The following is a 22,809-nucleotide window of genomic DNA, read 5'->3' as shown; positions in this document are numbered from 1 at the left end:
AAGAAAGTAATTTGCAAAAAAATTACGATTAAACACTTAAATTTCAAATATCATCATCTTTGTAAGCCACACCTATTATAATCTCTTCACAATTTTTTTTTTTTATTTGAAACCTTTATTTCACACACTACTAGCAAATATATTACAGATTTGAAGACATTTTTTCTTTTTTTGTAGATTTATATCATCAATTTTGCAATTCATCTTCTTCCATTATTATGTTTTTCTTCCACTCACTAACGGTTTAGAACTCCAGATGGTTTTGCTAAACATAAATTGAATTCTTTAATAAAGATTTTTGAAATACTTGTGCTAAACTTGTGAATGTTTGTTTCCGTCTCTAATTTGGATAAAACTAAATAACAATCAGAAAAAAAGGATTTTTGAGTTGAAATCCATTAACAATAATAATAATAATAATAATAAAAGAAAATGAATACAAGCATGCATACATTCTGCTATATTTCCTTGCTCTTAATTAGTTAGAGTTTATCAACAGTAAATTAATTAGAATTTAAAAGTGAGAAAGATGTTTAAGATTTGTTGTTGAAGGAGATTTTATTTTATTTTTTTTAACAAAATAAGTCGGGACTTGTGTAGAAAAAAGAGTGGGATTCAAATCTTGTACATGTCCTTAAACATAATTTTATCTAGTGATTAAACTATAAATATAAAGGACGAGGTTTTATAAGGTTAGTGAGGGATGCCGATAGCTTTACTCTATTTTGATAAAGTTTCTCTTATAATCTGACCATATTTAAACTTTAAAGGACTTTTTATCAAATTATTTCATCTCATTAATTACTTGTATTTAATTACAGTCGTGTTATCTGTGAAAAAATTCTTATTGGTTTACAACTAGCATCTCTTTTCCCCGTTATCCAATATTAATAAGAGATTGAAAACATTAGGTATGAAAAATAGTAACCATGTTAAAGAAACATTAAATTAATGAAAAATTTTCTCCCTCCTTACCATCTCCGCAACTCCATCATTCAAAACTCCTTATCCTCCTCATCTTCTATCAAATAATCACTTTTCACAAAGAAATCGATTTTTTTCCAGTGGGTTCTAATGAACCTTTGTTTACTGGTTGCATTCCCAGTTTTATTATTTTTCGTATGACCGCAGCATTTGAATTTTGATCATAAATAAGATGTCATTTATTTCATCAAACTATAGACAACACGCCGTCTATACATTTTACAGGACCAATAGCACGTCATCTAATGAATTGAATTCCACGTGATTCTAATAAAAGTAAGAGATCATTAAATTTTTTACATGTTTGTTTTTTCCATCATAGATTTGTATATTAGGTAAAATTAAGGAGAAAAATTTAACTTAATAACACTTAAGTATGAATATATGTATAGGAAAATGATCTCTTAGCGTCTCATTAGGCTCATTCTAAATTTAGTCCAATAATGTAAAAATTGTACATCTTATATGTGATACATTTTATTTGAAATATTTTTTTAATATTAATATACGTGGGTAGAAAGACCGTTTATAATACTAAAATTAAAAAATTAAAAGACCATTAGCTAAACCAAAAGCCAAAAGTAGCGCATTTGTACTGAAATACTATTTTTAAAAACAATATTAACTTGTACTTTACCAAAAAAAAATCATTTGTACTTTTCTATTTATTTGTTTTCAAAAACAACTGTTGTAAAATTTAACTTTAGGCATAACAAGCGTAACTAAACGACATGTTATCCATCTTAACAATAACTGTGCGACATGAAATCCGTGTTATTTATATAAATGACAAGTATAAACAGTATGTGTTGGTGCATCATATAGATGACTTGTGGTTTTTAGTTTGCATAAAGAGGACGTGTCATTTTGCTGATGAGTCTTTTCATGACATGTCATCTTTATATTTTACTATTTCAACAACATGCTATCTATTTAGTTGAATTTCACATGATTTTAGTAAAAGTAAGATGTCATTTTTTTACAGTTAAATAAAATAATAAATTATTTCAATTATTCATATATTTTTACATATTTGTTTTCTCGAACATTGAAAATACGTAATTTGTATTTTTGAAAAAAGTTAAGGAAAAAATTTAACTTGAAAACAAAGTTTAATTACACACACACTTCTAGCTTCATATAGGGAAATAAACTTTGGCTTCTCATTAGGCTCATTGTAAATTTGCTCCAACAATGTAAAAATAGTACATTTTATTGGTACTTTTTTTTTCTTAATATTAATATTTGTGTATAGAGAGGCCATTTATAAAATTAAATTACAAAATCAAAAGACCGTTAGCTAAACTAAAAGAAAAATCAAAGGTAGTCCATTTGTCCCGAAATATTTTTTATAAATAATTTATACTTAAAAAATTAAAAAAAATTAACTTTGCTTTCTTATTTTTCTATTTTGAGAAAATGACCACTTATTTTTATGTTTTGAGAAAATGACCATTGTAAAATTTTACTTTAAACATGATAAGTTGTTTATTTTTCAATGACATTACATCCAATATTTCAAATTTCAAACGGCAAGCAGGTCGTAGATGACACGTCGTTTGTCATTTTATCTATTAATGACATGCATTCATGTCATAAAGAAAAATATATACGACATAGCATCCGTGGTATTTATAGATCATAGTAATGGTAAGCATAAATAGCATGTACCAACGGATAATGAAAATGACCCATCATTTGAATTTTGATTGTGAACAACATATCATTTGTTTTATTGACGTGTAGATGTTATGACATCTATATATTTTACAGGACCAAGGACACATCATCTACTAAATTGAATTCCACATGATTTTAATGAAAGTAAGAGATCATTTGTTTTTTAATAGTTACATAGAATAACAAATTATTTCAATTATTCATATAGTTTTATATGTTTTTTTTCCCTAACACTGACAATTAGTTGTTTGTATATTTGGATAAAATTATGGAAAAAAATTAACTTGGAAATAACGCTTAAGTATGAATATATACAATGTTGAAAATATATTATGTTGAATACACACACATGAATGTATACTATGTTAAATATATACTATGTTGAACACACACACACACACACACACACACACACACACATACACACACAAAGACTGGGCTTTATATATGAAAATAATCTCTTGGCATCTCATTAATAAAGTAAGGAATCTCTTATTGGAATAAACTAAAATTCAAAAAAGAAAAAGAAAAAGCACAAATTTCAATATATTATACATGACAAAACATACACTATATTTAAGTGTGTATTTTTGTTATTTTTTAGATAAGTCTAGAGAATATATTTATTCATCCAGAATTTTAAAGTATAGGAAAATTTGAGAAAACATATAAACTGTGCGATTTAAGCACTTTAAGTTTTAAACATTTAAAACTCCATGGTTTTAAAGTTTTCTCGAACTTTTCCTTCACTTTAAGATCCTAGACCGAAAAATTACTACACACACACACACACACACACATACTTGAATCGTGGGAATAAATGAGATGTAAGTTATAGATATCCCGATGGAGTGGAATAACTTGTATTTTATCTTATATAATTATTAAGAGTAATGATATATGCACAAATGATATGGATGTATATATTCATTGAATGATTGATAATTTTTCACAAGTTTCAATAAAATCAATTACATTATCTCATTGAACCACCCATTGATTGAGTCGTTCTCACCTCCCTTCCTCAACTTTGAGGGAACGAGTTTAATTCTTTTATTTGTGGTAAAAATATGGCTAGATTTCTCCATTATTTAGAATAACTTCTTCCGATTTGGAAGTGGATTTTCGATGTGTAGTATTTACCGTTGTACTGATCAAGGTAGGTCTAGACATATTTTTAATTATAATATTAATATAATTATATGTGATATCTCAAATATTATATTACGTGATCAATCATTTAATGAATGTCATAATGTATAGAGTGAGGATTTGGAGTAACACTTGCTCAATTATTAATATTTGTGACCTGGGTTCATTCATTAGTTTGATGTCATCAAAACAGTGCATGATGTCATTGAGTTGAGAGGCAAATTAACCAATCATCACGATCGCTCTTTTTGCGTTGGTGGGGTTGGTGAAGTGACGCACTTCGAGGCTTTGAGCTCCACTTTTAAATGTTTTGGTTCTTGATCGCTTAGAATAGTGACACTTGTGCTCTCTCTGTAATATAATGTTATATTATTTTATTCTTTACCCATCCAATTCCCATCGTCATCTCATCTGCCTTCCAAGTTCCAAATTAGTCTAGGCCTAGCGATCAAAACCATATCCTATATTATTTTTCTTCTTTCGGGCCCAAGCCAACTAGTTGTCTGCCACACATTATTGCTAGCTAGGAGATGATAATGCTCAACAATATTCTCTTCAAAACAACAAAGTTAAAAAGTACCATTGCATGCTGTTGCGTTGGCAGTAAATCTTTGGCGGCTACTAATGTCTAATGTAATCATCAAAGAAAGAATATGCATGTAATGTGTAATGTATATAATATATATATATTCTCCCCATTGGCCATTTCCACCACCACCACCACCACAACTCTGACCTCCCATTAGTTATATATAGTTGCTATCTCCTTTAACTTCTAAGTTGCTAAAGCATAAATCCCTATCTCGATCTTGATTAGAGTTAGACTGGCAATGGGCCTGCACAACTTATTAGTTACAATTATAATGCTGGTAATAGTATTAATGATGATAAGCAGTAGTGGAACAATGGCGGATAAAGCAAAAGACAAAGAGGAGTGCACAAATCAGCTGGTAGGGCTTTCTACATGTTTGCCTTATGTTGGGGGAGATGCGAAAGCTCCAACACCAGACTGTTGCAGTGGTCTCAAACAAGTCCTGAAGAATGACAAGAAGTGTTTGTGCGTTATTATTAGAGATATGAATGATCCAGAGCTTGGTCTTAATATTAATGTTACACTTACGTTAGGGCTGCCTTCGGTTTGCCATGCAACTGCCAACGTTTCTCAATGTCCTGGTTTGTAATTTTATATACGTTAATTTATATAATATGTGCACTACTGTTGATGCCCGCCTAATCTCTGATCTTTAACTTAAAATTAGTAATAATATACACGCAGATGCATATGGATGTTAATTTGATAAATTTAACCATATATGTGGATGATGCAGCACTTCTACACTTGGATCCAAATTCCCCAGAAGCTCAAGTATTCTATCAATTTGGTAGAAACCCCAGTAGTCCTCACACTGCAATTACGAGTACCCCAGCTCCTAGTCCCACAGCCGCAGGTACAGATATATGTTAATGATAATAATTAGGATTAATTGTCGATCATCTTTTTCACTTCAGTTCTTATATCAGGTGGAGGAGGGAAGAACCCCATCAGTGCTGATTCTAGCAGCAACAACAGGGGAGCTCGTGTTCAAGGGACAAGTGACGGTTGTTGCATTGGAAATAGATGGTCAGGATTGGAGATTGTTTCTGGGGTGGTGTTGTTTCATGTCTATTTATATAAAATTATATAATAATGCAATAATTAATCAATATAAAATGATCACAAATAAAATGTCTTCTCCTCTTGAATAAATTAGGTTGGGCTGTTTAGTATTTGCTGCTGTAACCGTATGCCGATTTATTACCTGTGTTAATTAATTAATTAATTAATATTCTCTCCAGTCCACCTAGTAGTGGAATAGAAAAACAGGTGTGGATGAGAGATTGCAAGATGAGCCTAAAAAAGGCATCGCAAATGCAATAGCATGTTAAAGCTAGCCAGTGCCTAACAAAAGTGTGTTAAAGCTAGCCTGGCCCTTTTTGAAGGACCAGTTTATGATTGAGTGGGGTTTTTGACACTCTTTAAAATTCCTTAATAAACCCCTTTTTAATTAAAATTACTTAAATCATCAAAGATAAATTTATTTATTTTTAATTTTTGAAAATGAACATTCAATTATAAACTTAGTTAAATAAATTATTCTTTTAGCAAGTTTTTTAAACCCACCGTATTTCATAAATTTATATTTATATTTATATTTTAATTATTTTTTTTTAAAAAAATTATAAAATTTAGAGTAATGGAAATATACCCTACATAATAAGAAGAAAATAATTAAAGATTTTAGGATTTCAATATATTTTATAAATAAAAATTTAAAATATATCTTTTGAGGGAGGAATTTTATGGGAAGATGATTAATTTTAATATATGAGTTTACATTTTAAGGGGGTATTTTAAGAAATAAAAAATTTTAAGCGGTGTTATAAAGATTTTAGATGGGTTAATTTTAGAAGACTTATGATACCATATGGTTCAGAATCCAAGAAACAAAATAATCTTTGAGAAAGGAGTTTGAGCTTTTAACACCCCCATTAAAATTATAATGAAAGTCGTTTTTTTTAATTAATCTTTTTTCATACCAAAAGCACCCTTATTCTATTAAACCTCATCTACTCTGTTTATTTTATCTTTTCAATTTTTTTTCAATCATTAAACAAATTGAACTCTGGGCATAAATCTTATAGTTTAACAGTATTCTATAAGTATGGGAATAATCAATATTTAAGAAAAAAAATTATGGGAGTAATGCATTTGTAAGAAAAATAACAGAAACAAAGATTATTTCAACTCAACAATTGGATAGATGAAGGTCACAAATAGAAAAAGGAAAAGAAAACGACTTGCTGATGACTGATTCAAAGAATTTGCTGAAAAAATAAAATATAATATGTGGGTGTGTTAAAGTATTTATTAAAAGAGAGTTTCATTTAAAGAATTGCATTGGCTTTCAATTCTTTTGGACTACTTACAAATTAGGATCAGGATTTTCTCATGATCTGATAATTTTCTGAGCAAACCAATTAATTGCTGATTGGTTGTTAATAAATAAAAAAATAAAAGAAGTTAAATCTTACCCATACACTACCATTAAAAGACACATAACAGAAGATTTTTAAAAGATCAGTATAACTCAGATCAGGAGAGGATCATGTTTCTACAAATTAAGACAAAGAAGTTTAGCCAAGCTTGATGGCACTGCGGCTTTGATTTAACTGTTAGGTGTCTTTTCATTAATGGAGGAGTCGGCAACTAAATTAAGAGGAATATATTTTACTAAACTAAGTCAAATCTCCATTTGAAAAATAAATAAATTAAATATAGAGATAAAATGTATGGATGGCAACGAGGAGGACTCGGGGCAGGGATCATGAACCTGAACCCAATCCGGAAGTAATTTTTGAACTTGTCCCTACATTAAAAAATGAGTTCTACTACTTACCTTGAGTCAAACCCTGAAATTAATGCAAACGACGCCGTTTGCTGAGCTTCTCATCTCTGTATCATTTATTTCACACAAATCTTGAAAACTAAGATACCAATTCTGTACAATACATCCTAAAACATATTAGATTCTACAACTTGAGAGGAAAATCTGCTTTAAGAACGCAACTTGGTAGCACTAGAGCTCATTCCCGAAATAGACCGATTTTGTTTTTCAAGCTTTTACGGATCATACTTGCCTAAATTAGTTGGGGGCCTGCGGCTCCAAGGGCCGCAGTTATGGCTACCATCCCTAAAAAAAGTTGTAGCACTGCTCCTTAAGAAAGAGATATGGCCCAATCTCATTTACAACTTTATTCCAGTCCAGTCCAAAATCTAAAAAATTGTGAAACTGAAAATCAGAATGAATAATAGCTGGACAGGGTTCGGAGAGTAGCTGCCAGTTGCCGGTTGCTAGTTGTGTTGAGAGACTTGTTGAGTTGAGAGAAAAGATGGATAAAGAAAGGGGAGGTGAACGACAGCATCAGCTTGCCTTGTAATGGTATTGACTGACTACTGAGGCATGCGAACCGTGTGTGTGTGTGTGTGTGGCGAGTCCTGACAGAGTCAGTCGCCTCTCCACATACGCAAACCAATGGAAATACCAAAACAAACAAAACATAAGCCCATGAATAATAACTCCTCCAATCCTTTCCTTCCGTTACTGTTTTAACTGACATTATTGCCCATGGCTGCCGGCCCATATTACACGAGCAATATCGTCTTTTTGGGTTAATGCTCCCCCATCATCCGTACCTCTGCAAACGCCATACTCCCAATAAATTTAAATTAGAAAAAAAGAAAAAGAAAAAAAAGAACAAATTCAGCCGCTTCGGATGACAAATGAACGTTTAGATTTCGTAGATTTCCCAGTTATCCAACATCCCACCATTCGCATGTGGAATCATATATCTCTGTAAAGTCTATTAATAATAATGTTTTGTAAAAAAGTTTTTTTTTCTTTCATTATTATTATAAAAAAATAAAAAAATAAAAAAATAAAAACTTGTGTGTTACGCATCCAGCAAGACAGGAGCCTCTGCCCTATCCTTCTCCTTAGTTTGATTTTAATTTTGATTGTGATGGGCTGCGGCTGCTGTTTGTAGTTGTTTCTTCTCACACGTATCTATTCTATCCTCTACTTGCTTTTCTTTTCATTTTACTATTAACAAATTAGTGTTTCAGTTTCTAGTTCTCCATCATTTATGCTCTATTGCTTAGTTTCTTGCTTTTGTGAGTGCTTCAAATGTTCAATTCACTGCCTTGTCTCTTATTCGCTAATTGAATTCTACTTTCATTTTCTTCTTTGGTGCCAAATTATGTAATTTCTTTTCTGGAAAACTCTCAATTTATTTTAATTTCTGGATTAGGAGAATTTATAGATTTGGTTCGTTATATTGAATTATTTGGTTGACGGCTTCGATGGGAAATCTGTTCTTGGTTGAAATCCCAGTCATTTAATAACAACATATACAAATATTTAACTCCCCACCCCACCCAACAATGGAAACTTTTCAGTCTTTTTGTCCTAAACAGACTCTGAGAGTCTTTTCACCAAGCTGATACACACACATATATACGCGCTAAACATTTTCCTGAAGCCCTAATGCTGAAGCCAATTAGTCATTTACTATCTGCACACTTTACTAATAGAATAATAGCTCCTTTAGCATCTTTGTGTGCCTACTCCTCTTCCGTGGATTGGGATTAGTAACAAGGGATTTTTTTTCATTTGCTACAGCATTTCATCGAAATTGTGATTCATGAGTATGGGAAAAACCAAGTTATTTCACTTTGTCTAGTTGGCATCCAATCTTTAGCCGTGCTAACTTCAATCAGTGTCCTGCAAGTTCTTTTTGAATTTTGATAACAAAAAGCACTGCAGGCATACCTTCAACTCTTTGAAACATGACTTCTTCAACTGTAATGAATTACGATATCGAAAATGATGATTCATTCACTCAGCCTGTTGGAAGATGGTCTGTTTTATATTATGGCTCGGGCCACATGCTGAATGACATCACTGCTGCCTGTTGGTTTACTTACCTCTTATTGTTCTTGACAGATATCGGACTTTCCCCCAGGTAGCTATTTATGAGAATGCATTTGTAATGTTAACCTTTCAATTTGAGCTCCACATATGTCTGTTGTTTTATTGTTTGATCAAATATACGATCGTTTATTTATTATTTTGTATTTGAGAAAAGAATGTGTGTGGGTCTGCTAATGGAAAATTAAACAGCTTGAGAGTGTAATCAATGGGAAGAAAATACGATAAGTGTGATATCTGACTGATTTGGGCATCTCTCTCCACTGCAAAATAAATAATGTCTCGGTGGACTACTTAAAGCATGTGGCTGGCCCTTTTACTTGATGTTATTTTTTATTTTTTGTGTTAGATAGTAGAACACAAAAAACAGTTGTCTTACATTTTGATCCCTTCATTTCCTTTTGATTGTATTATATTGTTGGTTGAACTTTGCAAAAATATTTTTCTGGTAGTGCATAGAATATTAGAATTTGCATATAGACGCAGGTTTCTTTCCCTTTTTTAACATTTTGAATTTTCTGACTTACCTTACTGTTTAACAGGGGTGCTGCTGCTGTTATGCTTTCTGGTCAGATAGCTGATGGGTTTGCTACCATATTTATTGGTGAACTGGTAATTTGGGAAGAAATAATTTGTCTGTTTAAAATTGGCTGTCATCTGTACCTGTCCATTGTTTCTTTTGCATCTTTTGTAACATCTCTCTCCTCCCTCTGCTTCCTTTTTATTTCTTTCCCTTTTGCTTTCGCATTCTTTTCCCCATGCATCAAAATTTTAGTTTTTTGATGGAGAAACTCTCATCTAAAGTTATATAGAGCATGTGTAGTCACAATCAGTGTGCTAGAAAGTCTTGCTAATATAGAGGTTGACCAACATTTTTGTGGTGCAATTTTGCACAACATGTTTATGATGCAATTTTGCCCAAAACATTGTCAAAAGAAGGCCTTTTGTAAGAGACTCACTTGTGACTTATGGAGTTAAAAAGTTGAACAGCCTTCTGACAATGTTTTGTGCAAAAAGATTGCCATCGGAAAAAGGTGAGGAGATCATGGAGCATGATTGGCATAGAGAAACAAGTTGTATTGATATATTTCAAATGAGTGCTCATGCATGTTATTTTGACTGGAGCTCTTAGATATCCAGTATTCTGTGGTGTAATTTTAAGTACCGATCTCGACCGATCTCATCCACTTGAAAATTCGTGTCAATTTAATCTCCTTTTGTTCTTTGCTGGAATAACCTTTTTCCTTTTTTTTTTTTTTTCTTTAATGTTTCTTTTTGTTTGTTTTAAATTCTTTTACTTGACAGATAGATAGGTTTGGACATTTCAAGATATGGCATGGTGCAGGATCTGTTTTGGTTGCAGTCTCATTTTCTTCCGTTTTTGGTGGTTGCATGCCATGTAGAATCCTTTCTACCTCTACATTAAAAGTGGAGACTATCTCATACTGTGTGTTTGCTGCAATCTTTAATGTAGGCTGGGCTGCTACACAAGTTGCGCACATGTAATGATCTCTACAGCTTAATATTTGTTAGTTGAATGTGCATTCATAACTAATTCTTCAAAACATGATAAGCAGGAGCCTTTGAATTTCTGTATTAGGATTCTCTTGATTTAAACCACTCTTGATTGGAATGCCAACTCCTATCATGCTGTTGGAGACATCGGAGTAAATCATCCTCTTCAGGTTTCCTCTTACAGTGGTTTGCCTGCTTCTGTAACTGGATTGATCAAAAGAAATTCTTTTCTTCCTTTGAGACTGAATTTAAAGAGTTCTATACGGTTATAAAGGGTTGTGATAGAGTAACAATTTTTTGTTTATCAGATCGTAGAGCTCTTGATCTCCTCTACTTTGGGGAAAAAAATAAGAAAAATGAATCATATTTACTTAGATACCAATATGTATGAATTACTCTACTCTGAGTAATGATTTTTTTTTTTTTTGTGTCAAAGGTCGATGGTGAATTGCATCACATTAAATTCAACGAGCAGAGTGGTGCTGACAAGCTGCCGCAATGCTTTTACAATGGTCTTTTTCTCTTTATACACTAGTTCCAATAGTTTTTTGTCCAACTTTCAGCATCTTTAAATGTCTTGTTCACTGTTGGTTTGATGTATATGCTTTCCAGGTTGCCAACCTCAGCCTGTACGCTATTGCTTTTATAGTGTTTAGTGTGAGTACAGCAAAAACGCATGCTGATCTTGAAAATCAGGTTTGCAATGCTTGATTAAAGAACTCTTTTACTTTGGGCTGTCAAAAGATCTTCTAATGGGAGTGATTCTAAAATTGTTCCGCAATGAACAGTATCGATGGATTGCATACTCATCAATTTTTATTGGATGCTGCTTTGTGGGAATATTTCTTTCCAGAACTGAAGAACCAAGGTATGCTGAATATCTTAATCTTTTATTCCACTTCTTAAGGTGTGTTTTGGCTAGTTTTCATGCAGATCTTGTGATAGAAATGTAATTTTGTTCAATATGGAAGCTAAGGAACCATTAACATTTCGGTGATTGCTCAAGAATTCCCCAAGGCATATATGTTGATGAAGTTGCAATAAAAGAAAGCTTTTACTTAATAATATTGCACGAATCCCAAACCAGTTTCAATGCACCATGTCATTCCACTAAGAATATTCATGTATATTTGATGGTTTGTGTAATCATATACTTCAAAATGATGATAAATAATGTTTTTTTATGTAGATTAAAGATGGGTTTGCGAGGAAATAGTCATGCAAGGATTTCATGGGCTTACTGGTTCAAGAAAATTTTGTACTATCAAGTTGCTCTCGTCTACATGCTCACCAGACTAGTAGTTAATGTTTCACAGGTTACCAAAGGAAATTCCCTTTTTTTTTGTTTGGGGGGGGGGGGGGGGGATATTACCAGCTGAAAATAATGAGCTATTGCTATATGATATTTCTGTTACTTACATCAAGTTGGTTTTCTTGGGCCCAGGCATATCTTGCATTTTATGTCATTAATGATTTGCGAATGGGTCAATCTGCTAAAGCATTGGTATGTGCCCAGACCTTGTCTACTTTGACCTTTTTGGCATTCTTACTGATTTAGGTTCAGAAGATAAATTCTTAGATTAATATATTATCCAATTGAATGGATAGGTTCCTGCCATCATCTACATATGCAGCTTCATAGTATCCATCCTTCTTCAGGTTATCTCTTTGAAACTTTATTCTATGCATACATAGTGCTTTTCTTGTATTTTAACCTTTAGACATCACTATTTAGGAAATGGCATGGACCGGCCAGCGCCTGAAGGCTTACTATTCTGCTGGAGGCGTTCTTTGGGTATTTTGTGGTGCAGGGATCCTTATCTTACCTATGAACATGAGTGCCTTCATGTATGTCTTAGCAATATTTGTTGGCATCGCAAATGCTTTAATGATGGTGTGTTGTAGCAATCCTCTGCTGTCCTTTCAAAATTCTTTTTAGCAGAGCATTGAAATTTAGCCTTATTTTCTTTTTGAATGTTTTGTCAGTTTTGCATTATAGTTTCATGGTTGCTGTCAGTTTTCATATGTTAATTATCATTGCAGGTTACTGGAATAAGCATGCAAAATGTGCTGATTGGCGAAGATCTGAGTGGCTGTGCATTTGTTTGCGGAACATTGAGCTTCTTGGACAAAATGTCATGTGGGATTGCCGTGTATGTTCTCCAGTCATATCAAAGTAAGTTATGCAGACTATGTTTTAAGAATACTCTATAAGGTGCCCAGTTTTGTCTCCTGCCTTTCCATCCTCATATTTAGTTTGCTGTGAAAAATTCTATGTGACCGCATAAGCTTTGATGCAGGTATGTCACCCACAGTCCTGGATAACAACTCCTCAATAACGTCACTTACAGTCCTGGATAACAACTCCTTAATAAGCACTTCCTACATTTCTGTTACAAGATTTGGCTTGGGTCTTATTCCAGCAATTTGCTCACTTGTTTCGGTGGCTGTTACATGCACCATGAAACTGCACACGCCATATTCGAAACCTTTGGTGGAGCCACTTTTGCAATGATGTCCAAAACAAGCCAATACACCCTAGAAAACTGCAGCCTGTTGAGGTGTTTTGATCTCTGATCATCTATCAAGAGATCAATATGATGGCCTAGCAATTCTGCACATGAAGGATCAAAATCTAGCGGGATACGAGGCTTAACTGATTCAGATGATTCTTTACCTGCTTTTCTTTGAAAGTCATTACTGCCATAATGGCTATTACGTAAATCATAGTATTCAATGTTGGTTTAGAAAGTCATTTATAACTGCTGAAATGTCACTGGTTACAAATGTATGGATTCTCAATGTAAAGGAAGAGATCTTATTCTTATTCATCTACAAAATTATGACATATCGATTCGATTCAATTAATAGCTCCTTTGTGCACGTCTTAGCTAACAGGGACAAGTTTGAAAGAAAAAACCTCAGTTTTCGTGTTAGTAGGGCTCCATGTCACCTCATCAGGGAGATGAATTCTTTTTAAACTATCTGCGATGTCTAATTCTATATCTATCGATATGTATGGTATAATTATTGACAACATCGAATTGGTGAGAAGAATTTGGTGCAATTCCAATACTTAGATGGAAATTTAAGTATATGTATGTGCATGAACAGATACATGAAGATAGGAAAACCCTTGCAAATAGGAATATCATATAATAAGAGCGTGCCGGCAAGTGTAAATATTACTCCAAAGGAGGAGGAAGAGACCAATACGTAATACATTGTATTGATTAGCAGCAGATAGATGTAGAAGATGATGATGGCTTTAATTTGTTGTATTTGATTTCTACATCGTTAACCGAAGAGGAGGCATTTTGTTGCGGGATCCAATACGCCTGACCTTGATCAAATGGCTTAAGACTTTGACATAACGATTAACCATACCTTTGAGCTTTACTCCTTGCATACTGTTTTGCTGTTGCTTATTGACCAGTTGATGTTGAAGCTGCTTCTCTTCTTCCGTGAAGTGTTCACCAAGTGAATTCCTGCTGCCTCCTCTGCTCTCTTCACCTGTAGCTGTATTCACCTTTGGTAAATTCTCATTGCCATTGATGATTAGTTGCTTCAAACTCTTATGATCAATATTAATATTCTCGTGTCCTCCATCAACTTCGCTTTTGCCTTGCTCATCAGAAGCATCTTTCACTTTGAGAGGAATATGATAGGAATCCTCCACAAGTTCAAAGTTCAGCGGCTGCTTTCTTGTTCTTTTTGACATGGTAATATCAAAATGACGTTTCCTGGGACTGGGATCACTACTCTCACTTCCCATTATGCATTGAAAAGGTTGGTTGATTGTATTTTAGTTTTACTAGCTAGGCCAGTAATATAAAACATGGTGAGAATAGAAAATATGATCACCTGCGAGAAAATTAATTTTAAGGCTACATTAAAAGGAATTTGCTTAGCAAACAATAAACAAATTAGGGGGTAGTTTAAAAGAGCTTTACAAAAGGTGAAATGTCAGGTTTTCTTCACTCTTGTTGTCAATCCCTTGCAACTAAAAAGAACAATCCTCCTATATAGATGACTAACGAGCAATATTAATGCAGTAGGTGAATTGGCGAAGTGGTACCAAACATTGCCACCTACCAATAATACGTTGTCTGACTCTGCCGCATGATGATTGATGGATGCTGAGAAAAAAATGAACCCTATGCATAACACACGCGTACACACAATTATTCTTTGGTGAGGCAAAATTAGATTTAGATTTTTCTACCGTCATCAAATGTCTTTACAACATAATAAACTGCTGAAAAATCATTTTATAAAATTGTGAAAGCATTTGACAATGATGTGAAACCCTAATTCTGTATTTAAAAAAAATGCATACATCCGTACTAAAGAAAAATTTTGTGAATATATATATGTGTGTGTATATATAGATTTTATCTAGTGTGCCGAATCACGCACGTGGCATGTACTCATCGAAGGCCCATAGTCCCCCAGTAGGAGCTCACCACGTGCGCAGTTATGTACATAATATGTGTTAGGAAATATGTCTCATTTTTTAATAAGAATTTCTTAAGGTATTTTTCTTATTTTGAAAGATTCCTATTTAAGGAATAATGGGCTTACTTATTCAAGAAGGAAAACAATTTGTACAACGAAAGAAATATTTCTCCTATTAGAAATAATCACTATATATAAGGAGGTTGGGATCACTCGTTAATTACTTAGTTTTCTCTTCAAGTAGACAGTTTGTAATATGATAGAAATGGTAGATCTATTGAGAGATTAGATGTTATTGGCTTAGTGCATGAGTTTATAATACTAAAGTGATTATAAATTAGAATACAAAAGTGATTAAAAACAGTTTAGTGCATGAGAAAAATACTAAAGTGATTATAATAATTTTTTATACAATGAGTTTTTCTCTCGTTGACCATAGTGGCTTTGGGTTTTTTTTTTTAGTATGAGCTTTCCCCATAAATTTTTGTGTTGGGTGATTGTTTTTGTTCTTCATCTCTTTTTTATGTATTATTTGTTTGATCTTTTTACTTGTAAGATGTTGGGTGGATTAAAATTCTCTAACAAGTGGTATTGGAGCTATAGTTGCAATGTAGAGCAAATATATTAGCAATGAGGTTTCCAAACTTGTGAAGGTAGAAATAGAAAAGTTTGATAGGAGAATAAATTTGGTTTAAGGCATATTAAAGTCAAGGATATATGTTTGATCCAATCTATATTACACAAGAACAGTAAGGGTGACGTAAATCATGTTCCTACTGATGAAAACTTTTAAAGATGTGTGGACAATCAAGGCACCTTAAAGAAGATTGTCGTAATGGATAGGTTTAGCAAGTAGCTCTAAATCAATAGATGGAGGCAGTGATAACAAGTTAGTAGTGTGCCTCTTTTCTCCATGACAGACTAGTTTATCTTTTTTGACATGCCATAGAAAAGAACGTGCTATTTTTAGCGGGTTCACAAGATTTGCACTCAAGGCATGATTTGACATTTATATAAAGTATATAGTGGAATTTTCATGTTGATTGCTGGGGACTCTCAGGGAAGCATATAAGAGTGAACATTTTCAATAAGGTGATCAACATGTGCTGGATACATGTACTCAAGATAAGTTGGAGTGCAATGATTCTCAATATAGAGAATCATAGCTGCTGGATAGAAGATAACATTTTACTTATGGAGAAATGATTCTCATAAGCTCTATGTGAGTATGGTTTTGGTAAAGAAAAGAATGTGGAGACACATTGTTATATAGATATACAATGGATAATGTTTTATCACCCTATGTGAGGGTGGTTTTGGAGATTGTTAGGAAATATGTGACATTTTTTCAATAAGGATTTCTTGGGATATTTTCTTATTTTGGAAGATCCATAAGAATAAGCAATTTCCCATTGGGACTTAGCTTATTCAAGGAAAAATACAATTTGTATGAATATTTCTCCTACTGGAAAAATCATTATGTTTAGAGAGATTAGGTTCACTTATTAATTATTATTTTTTTTGCAAGTAAACAATTTCTAGTGTGAAAAAAATGATATGTCTATTGAGGGGTTTTATACTAGAGTGATTATAATAATTTTTTACACAGTGAAATTTTCTCTCATCGTACTTAGCAATTGTAGTTTTTTTTTGGTATAAGAGTTTTTCCCTTAAATTTTTATATTGTGTGATAATTTTTATTCTCTATCTATTTTCTATTTATTGTTTGTTTAATATCTTTAATTACAAGATCTTGGGTGGGATTAGAATTTTCTAATAATATGATTAAAAACAATAGCCATCTAAAATTTTCCTGTAACTGAAAGAATGAAAGATACTAACCTTGACAATGAGAAAAGGTTACATAATACTTCGGTAATTCATGTATAATTTTATTTTTTTATTTGTGTAGAGAAAAAGAGTTCTTTTTTAATGAGAACATCCTCACTTTAATAAAGTGAAGATGCCCATATGCGTGTGTGTTTGTTGTGTGTACCTATATATGTATATGTATAAATTTATGGAAACGGTGGGAAGATTAGTGCAGTTGAACTTGAAGACAAGATTTAGAGCTACAAAATAGCTATAGAAGTATAATCGAAAATGATCAAACAAACATATACCATGCTTCATCCCTCTTGGTGCATAGGCCAAAATAAAGCAATTAAAGCTTGTCATCAATAGCTAATAATCGGTTTAGGAAAATATTGGAAGTAAGTTTCTACTTAACATTTACCAAAGTAAAATGTGTTTAAAATGCTAATAATAATGGGTGGTAGACCGCTTGTAACAATCACATTGATGGCTAATTTCTGACAAATATAAGGATTGGGTACCATCTTATCGTTAAATTCCAATGTCAAATTAGAGATCATAAAAAATTATTTTAAAATTAATTATAAATTATATGTATTGTAATTTAGTAGTTGCCTAAGTAGATATCTATATATTGTGTGTTTATTCTTCCATGTATCCAACATCGATCTATCACTATAAAAAATACAAAGTTTGTGTTTGATGTTGTAGGATCGATTGAAATTTTCAATTGTTTGACCCAAAAGTTAAAAAAGTTGCCCAACCCTTCACATTAGAGTTTGGACAAAGGCCTTAAAAAAGAAGTTTGGGCCACGCCTGACCTTTTTTTTAAAATAAATTTATAAATTAAAATATTAAATTAAAATTTAAAAAAATAGTAGAAAAAAATTTAAAATTTTAATCCATAAGTTAATAATGATTTAAAAAACCTAAAATTATAATATTAAACGCTCTTTTAAGCGTTAATTACTTAAGAAGTTGCCTAAATTAGAGATCCCAAAATTAAAAAAAATTCATATCTGTAGAAGTAGCATCTGCTGGATAACTTCGTCAGTTGCTTGCATTATGCATCTTGTGTTCCTCTGAATTTTGGTTTGTCTTAGGTAGCGTTTGTTTTTTTGTCTGAAATCTAAATGGGTCTAATTTTTTTTAAAGTCTGAATAGGTCTGAATACGAAAATCTAAATGACATGTTTGTTTTTCTTTTTTTAATATATGAATATATGTGACATCTTGTTTGTTTTTACAATAAAAAACATCTTAAACTTGGTTATTTGACATTTATGTCCTTATAAATTAAAACAAAAAAGAGGATTAGATTTTATAGTTTAGGAAATAAGTTATTTTACAGAGATATTTTTGGAATATAATATTTACTTGTCATTCAGACATTTTTCCAATCAGATAAAAGTCACAAAAAATTACTTTTTCTATTCAAATGTAAAAGTCTAAAAATCATACATAAGTTCCAAAAAACAAACAAGTAAATTTTAGAAAAGGTCTGAAATTAATAAAATTTCAGACTTAAGACATTTAACAAATAACCTTTTAGTTGCCGCACTATATATATATATGATGAATTTTTACTTATCCTTTTTCATTTCTCTTAGACCTGGACATAAAATGGTTTTTACTAAACATTAAGAACCATCTACCAAAATTCTCATCTCATACAAACAACAATTGGATCTTCAAATGATTTCCAGTTTAGGAGACTTCTTTCCTTCAATGGCCATACTTAGTAATGACAACATGTAACTGTACATTCTTCAAATGATGTTCAAGCTTCATACTTTTGCCACAAATGCAATGTTAGCACTCGAAATTGGATTTATATTGCATGATTCAAGTTGAAGTGAGAAGTAGCATCATTGTCTTCGCTTCTGCTAACTTTTCTCCCTTAAGTAAAATCCAACTAAAAGAGTTTGCTGCACTGTCCCATAATATCTAGAATGCCTAAGTGCAAATACCAATTAAGCCTGAATGTGGACTCAGGGTGAAAACATCATGTAACTCTGTGTAAGGGAATAATGATATACATATGCTTTTTGGAAATTAAGAAGTGAAAATAGTAGCTTAGAATTACCAAGTCAATGCTTTGGCATCGAAGCTCAGTCTTTATTTAAAAAAAGAAAAGGCACCAATACGATTCATGGATCTTATTTGGAATCAATGAATAAGTTTGGAAGCAGTAATTTTTAATTATATAAGAGTAAAATGTTTTAGAACATTTTGGATTTCTAGATCACAAACATTAAGTTGAAGTTTTGTGGCTCGTTGAATTCCTGACACCGACATTGTAATTTTAAATTAATTGGAATTCATGGTCCTCTGACACTGCATGGTAATAGAACTAGCTTCACAACTAGAAAATTAGCAGCTTCAGTAGATGCTGTGAGGGTGCAATAAAGAGCAGAAAAAGGTGACCAGCTAGCTTTTTGAAGGCTTGATGCATTCACTTAGGACTATGGATGCTTCAGTAAAATTATTTTTCCTAGAACATAATTTTGGTTTTGGTTGCTGTCTATAGTCTATGGCAAGTTAACTTAGTTATCTGATGAGGAAGACCAAAGCTTTTGTGTACTTTTTGTTGGAGGTGCACCACTTAAGTTTTTAAATTGAAAATTCAGTAACTTGATGCAGCATTGTTTGCAACTGTTGGAGTTGTGAAGCTCAAATCTGAACTTGGGGATTTGTATGACATGTCAACTGTTTGTCATAAAGCATAACGACTTGTCATGCATTAGAGTTCAGAACAGCTGAATGGAATAAACGTTATGTCGGCTGGATGCATTAGTAATGCACGTGATGCATCACATGATTCACTAATTCAAACGGCAGCCACATCTGCGTTTTAGCTAGCAGATTGCATGAGCATTTAACAAGTGTCCCAGAGCAAATTCAAGAATTGGTTATTTCGGTTAGATCACGCGGGAGGCAGCTGATCATCATCTTGGCTGGAAACCCGGGAGCGTGAGCTGACTTCTGGGGGCTCTTTGATCGGGTTCTGAGAGGAGTATAAAAGGTCCTAGGCTCTGTTACTAAGGGCAATTCTATTAAGTTGTATTCACTCTTCATACATGTAACGTGTTCTCTGGAAATCAGTAAAAGCATGTTTCTCTTTTCACAGTGGATGTAGGTAAGAAATTGGCCGAACCACTATAATCCTTGGTGCAAGTGTGTGATCTGATTTTCTTTGATTGTGTGGTTGGTTTCAAGTGCTTATACGTGATTCTTGTCAAAGCTTAGTTTAATGTTAATTCCAGATCAAGATCAAGTTTCATAGAGTGGGTCTTGGGGGTTCCAAGTTGATCTTGGAGATTGATTTGGTTTCAACAGCAACATTAACTAGACAATTGTTGGGTGCATCACAATACAGTTCTTTCCTGAAAATTTTGTAGTTGAAGTATTTTTCTTTTCTCAGTTATTTTTCTATTCCCAGAGCTTTTGCAGAATTGCACGACTCCTCCTAGGAAGTATCTGTTGAGATATAATTAGTAATCTAGTAAATTGAGCAAGAAGTTTGAAGGGTTATTTTGGTTTTTCTTGCTGCTTTTATTCTGATTTGAATTATTAATCGTTGATTGAAAAGCTTGCTCTGTAGGCTAACTTGAAGGTCGATTGATTCTTTGCTCATGAGACCATAATGATCCTGACAAATCTGAAAAAGTCATCTTGGACAAATCCCTTGATTCTTCAATGGCTGCTGCTACATGATCAAACTTTGGAGGAAGACATCTCAGCACCTTTTCATTCACCTTTTTGTCTTCAATGGAGTCCCCACAACCTTTAATCTGGTTCACAATCTCAGTAACTGTACTGTAAAAATCCTGAACTCCTTCACTGTCTTTCATTGATAAATTATCGAACTCTTTCCACAAAGTCTGTAACTTGATGGTGACTGCGTTTTCGGAACCCTGAAATTCTTGTTTTAGGATTTCCCAAGCATTTTTGGCCTTTTTGACACCAAATATTCTAGGGAAAATTGACTTACTAACACCTTGCTGGATATATCGAAGTGCCGTGGCATTTCTCTGTATGTTTTCTTTGTACTGTTGTTGATGTGCTTGAGTCCAATATGAAGAACTTGCAGATTCGGGTGGTTCAACAAATCCATCTTCAACAATATCCCATAAATTTTGAGAGAGGAAAAAGGTTTCCATTTGATTACTCTAATATTCATAATGTACCCCTTCAAATATTGAAACTTGACTGGGAGCATATGAAAATAATGTGGGTAGGGTATTTGATGTCATTTTGAGGGTGCTGCTACATGATCAAACTTTGGAGGAAGACATCTCAGCACCTTTTCATTCACCTTCTTGCTCAATTTACTAGATTTCTAATTATATCTCAACAGTATCTACTATGAAAAGGAGGTATATACTTGGAATGAAACCAAGTATATACTGTTTAATGAACCTTCCAAGTGCTTCAAGAACCATTGATTAGAAACCAAGAGAAGTTTATTTGCTAAAATTGCTGCCTCCTTTAATCCACCTCCCTTAGTCTTTTCTTTTTTTTCAGGATTCGTATTTTTTGTGCTTGGAAGATATGGCTTTGTTGGAGTGGGAGATGGCACCTGCAAGCAACTCCAATATGATAAGAAGCTACCATAGTATCTAGAACTTGCCTTGCGTGAATGATTCCCAGAATTTATTTCCTTTGCATTGGCTTTTTAAGCAGCTTAAAAGGGTGAATAAATGGTTGGATGACCTAGTTGGGGGTGGAATAGAGGCTGATGCAAGGATAGATGAGATGAGAAAGAAGCTGTACAAGTTCGTACTTGAGCATGTTGATTCCACTGTCATTGCTGGTCAGTAGATGATATAATGAATTAAGTATCAGTGACTAATTAAAGTTTAATGCATTCAGTATCGGTGACTAATTTCAGATTCGAGCAGCCATTGCCCATTGGCAGTTTAGGTTTTGATTGCAAAGAGGGTTCTGTTGGCCAGGAGTTATTTAGGCACGGCATGTACTCTTTTTACTGAGTATTTACTAATTTAGGAAAGTTGACCTGGAGGAAATTGCATTTTGTAACCCTTTTATCCTTCAAAGTCATGAAATGGATTATGTACAGTTATTTTGGTTATCTGGTGGCTTCATGTAATTAGGATTAGCTATAATTTTGGAATGCCTTTTTGTTTCATTACTCGGGCAGCTAGCTAGCTAGCTAGCTATCCGCAGGAGTGCATAACCACCTATTGACGCGTAAAATGTATGAAGAATGGTCTTAGTGTTCTCGATCTGAAAGATCTGAATAGCTGATAATAATTTTTAGGTTAGTCCCTTGAAACGGAATATTCCTAAACACCGAAGCATTAAGCTTGTAATAGAAATTGCTGTGAGGTTGGAGTTAGGTAATTAGTAGTGCACTGAGGGAAAATTAATGAAGGTTCCAATTCCAATGTTATTCTTCTTCTACACATTCTTCGGTGAAGATTTAAGATAGGGAATTAGGGGGTGTCTTTGTCTGGATCTCAAGTTTCTTGCATGATTGTAAACAACTTGTGCACTAGTATATCCTTTCACTTTACATGAGTAAAATATTAAAAAAAAAAAGAAGAAATATAAATAAAAAGGAAAATAAAAGAGTTAATTGTTCCCTCCCAATACTTAGTATATACTTGAAATGAAATTAATTAGTTCATAAATATTCCCTTGCAATGGAAAAT

General features: G+C 32.9%; 3 protein-coding genes across 10 annotated transcripts; 2 read left to right on the top strand and 1 right to left on the bottom strand.

The window, feature by feature from the left end:
* Window positions 1-4,609: 4,609 nt before the first annotated feature.
* Window positions 4,610-5,501, top strand: LOC18045278 (protein YLS3). The gene is made up of 3 exons (XM_024186600.1): window positions 4,610-4,989; window positions 5,145-5,264; window positions 5,338-5,501. Exons 1-3 carry the CDS (start codon window positions 4,647-4,649, stop codon window positions 5,499-5,501), a joined length of 627 nt encoding a protein of 208 aa, XP_024042368.1. The 5' UTR covers window positions 4,610-4,646.
* A 2,759-nt stretch (window positions 5,502-8,260) lies between these two features.
* On the top strand, window positions 8,261-13,742 carry LOC18045277 (major facilitator superfamily domain-containing protein 12). 8 transcript variants are annotated; one of them, XM_006438931.2, is made up of 13 exons: window positions 8,261-8,416; window positions 9,180-9,378; window positions 9,887-9,956; window positions 10,650-10,846; window positions 11,296-11,371; window positions 11,472-11,555; window positions 11,648-11,727; window positions 12,049-12,175; window positions 12,304-12,363; window positions 12,468-12,518; window positions 12,595-12,753; window positions 12,903-13,035; window positions 13,160-13,684. In XM_006438931.2, exons 2-13 carry the CDS (start codon window positions 9,203-9,205, stop codon window positions 13,372-13,374), a joined length of 1,428 nt encoding a protein of 475 aa, XP_006438994.1. In that variant the 5' UTR covers window positions 8,261-8,416; window positions 9,180-9,202; the 3' UTR covers window positions 13,375-13,684. The 8 variants fall into 8 exon arrangements, with proteins under 8 accessions (XP_006438994.1, XP_024041271.1, XP_024041276.1 ...); XM_024185503.1 differs by having other exon boundaries at window positions 9,036-9,378; XM_024185505.1 differs by lacking the exon at window positions 8,261-8,416 and adding an exon at window positions 8,428-8,527.
* A 263-nt stretch (window positions 13,743-14,005) lies between these two features.
* Window positions 14,006-14,698, bottom strand: LOC18045276. The gene has a single exon (XM_006438930.2). The coding sequence runs from the start codon at window positions 14,632-14,634 to the stop codon at window positions 14,149-14,151; it is 486 nt and encodes a 161-aa protein (XP_006438993.1). The 5' UTR covers window positions 14,635-14,698; the 3' UTR covers window positions 14,006-14,148.
* Window positions 14,699-22,809: the final 8,111 nt, after the last annotated feature.

This window comes from Citrus clementina, unplaced genomic scaffold (assembly GCF_000493195.1).
Source record: "Citrus clementina cultivar Clemenules unplaced genomic scaffold, Citrus_clementina_v1.0 scaffold_4, whole genome shotgun sequence".
In the NCBI taxonomy this organism is placed as follows: domain Eukaryota; kingdom Viridiplantae; phylum Streptophyta; class Magnoliopsida; order Sapindales; family Rutaceae; genus Citrus; species Citrus x clementina.
The sequence above is the reverse complement of the archived record's forward strand: the minus strand, read 5'-3'. Positions and strand labels throughout refer to the sequence as shown.

What these genes read in the sequence shown, in the direction of transcription:
- LOC18045277 (XM_006438931.2), top strand. Translation starts at nt 9,203, where the DNA reads ATGACTTCTTCAACTGTAATGAATTACGATATCGAAAATGATGATTCA. An exon ending in GATATCGGACTTTCCCCCAG is followed by an intron (nt 9,379 to 9,886) that starts GTAGCTATTTAT and finishes ACTGTTTAACAG; the next exon opens with GGGTGCTGCTGCTGTTATGC. An exon ending in GCTACACAAGTTGCGCACAT is followed by an intron (nt 10,847 to 11,295) that starts GTAATGATCTCT and finishes TTTGTGTCAAAG; the next exon opens with GTCGATGGTGAATTGCATCA.
- LOC18045278 (XM_024186600.1), top strand. Translation starts at nt 4,647, where the DNA reads ATGGGCCTGCACAACTTATTAGTTACAATTATAATGCTGGTAATAGTA. An exon ending in CAACGTTTCTCAATGTCCTG is followed by an intron (nt 4,990 to 5,144) that starts GTTTGTAATTTT and finishes TGGATGATGCAG; the next exon opens with CACTTCTACACTTGGATCCA. An exon ending in TCCTAGTCCCACAGCCGCAG is followed by an intron (nt 5,265 to 5,337) that starts GTACAGATATAT and finishes TTCTTATATCAG; the next exon opens with GTGGAGGAGGGAAGAACCCC.
- LOC18045276 (XM_006438930.2), bottom strand. Translation starts at nt 14,634, where the DNA reads ATGGGAAGTGAGAGTAGTGATCCCAGTCCCAGGAAACGTCATTTTGAT.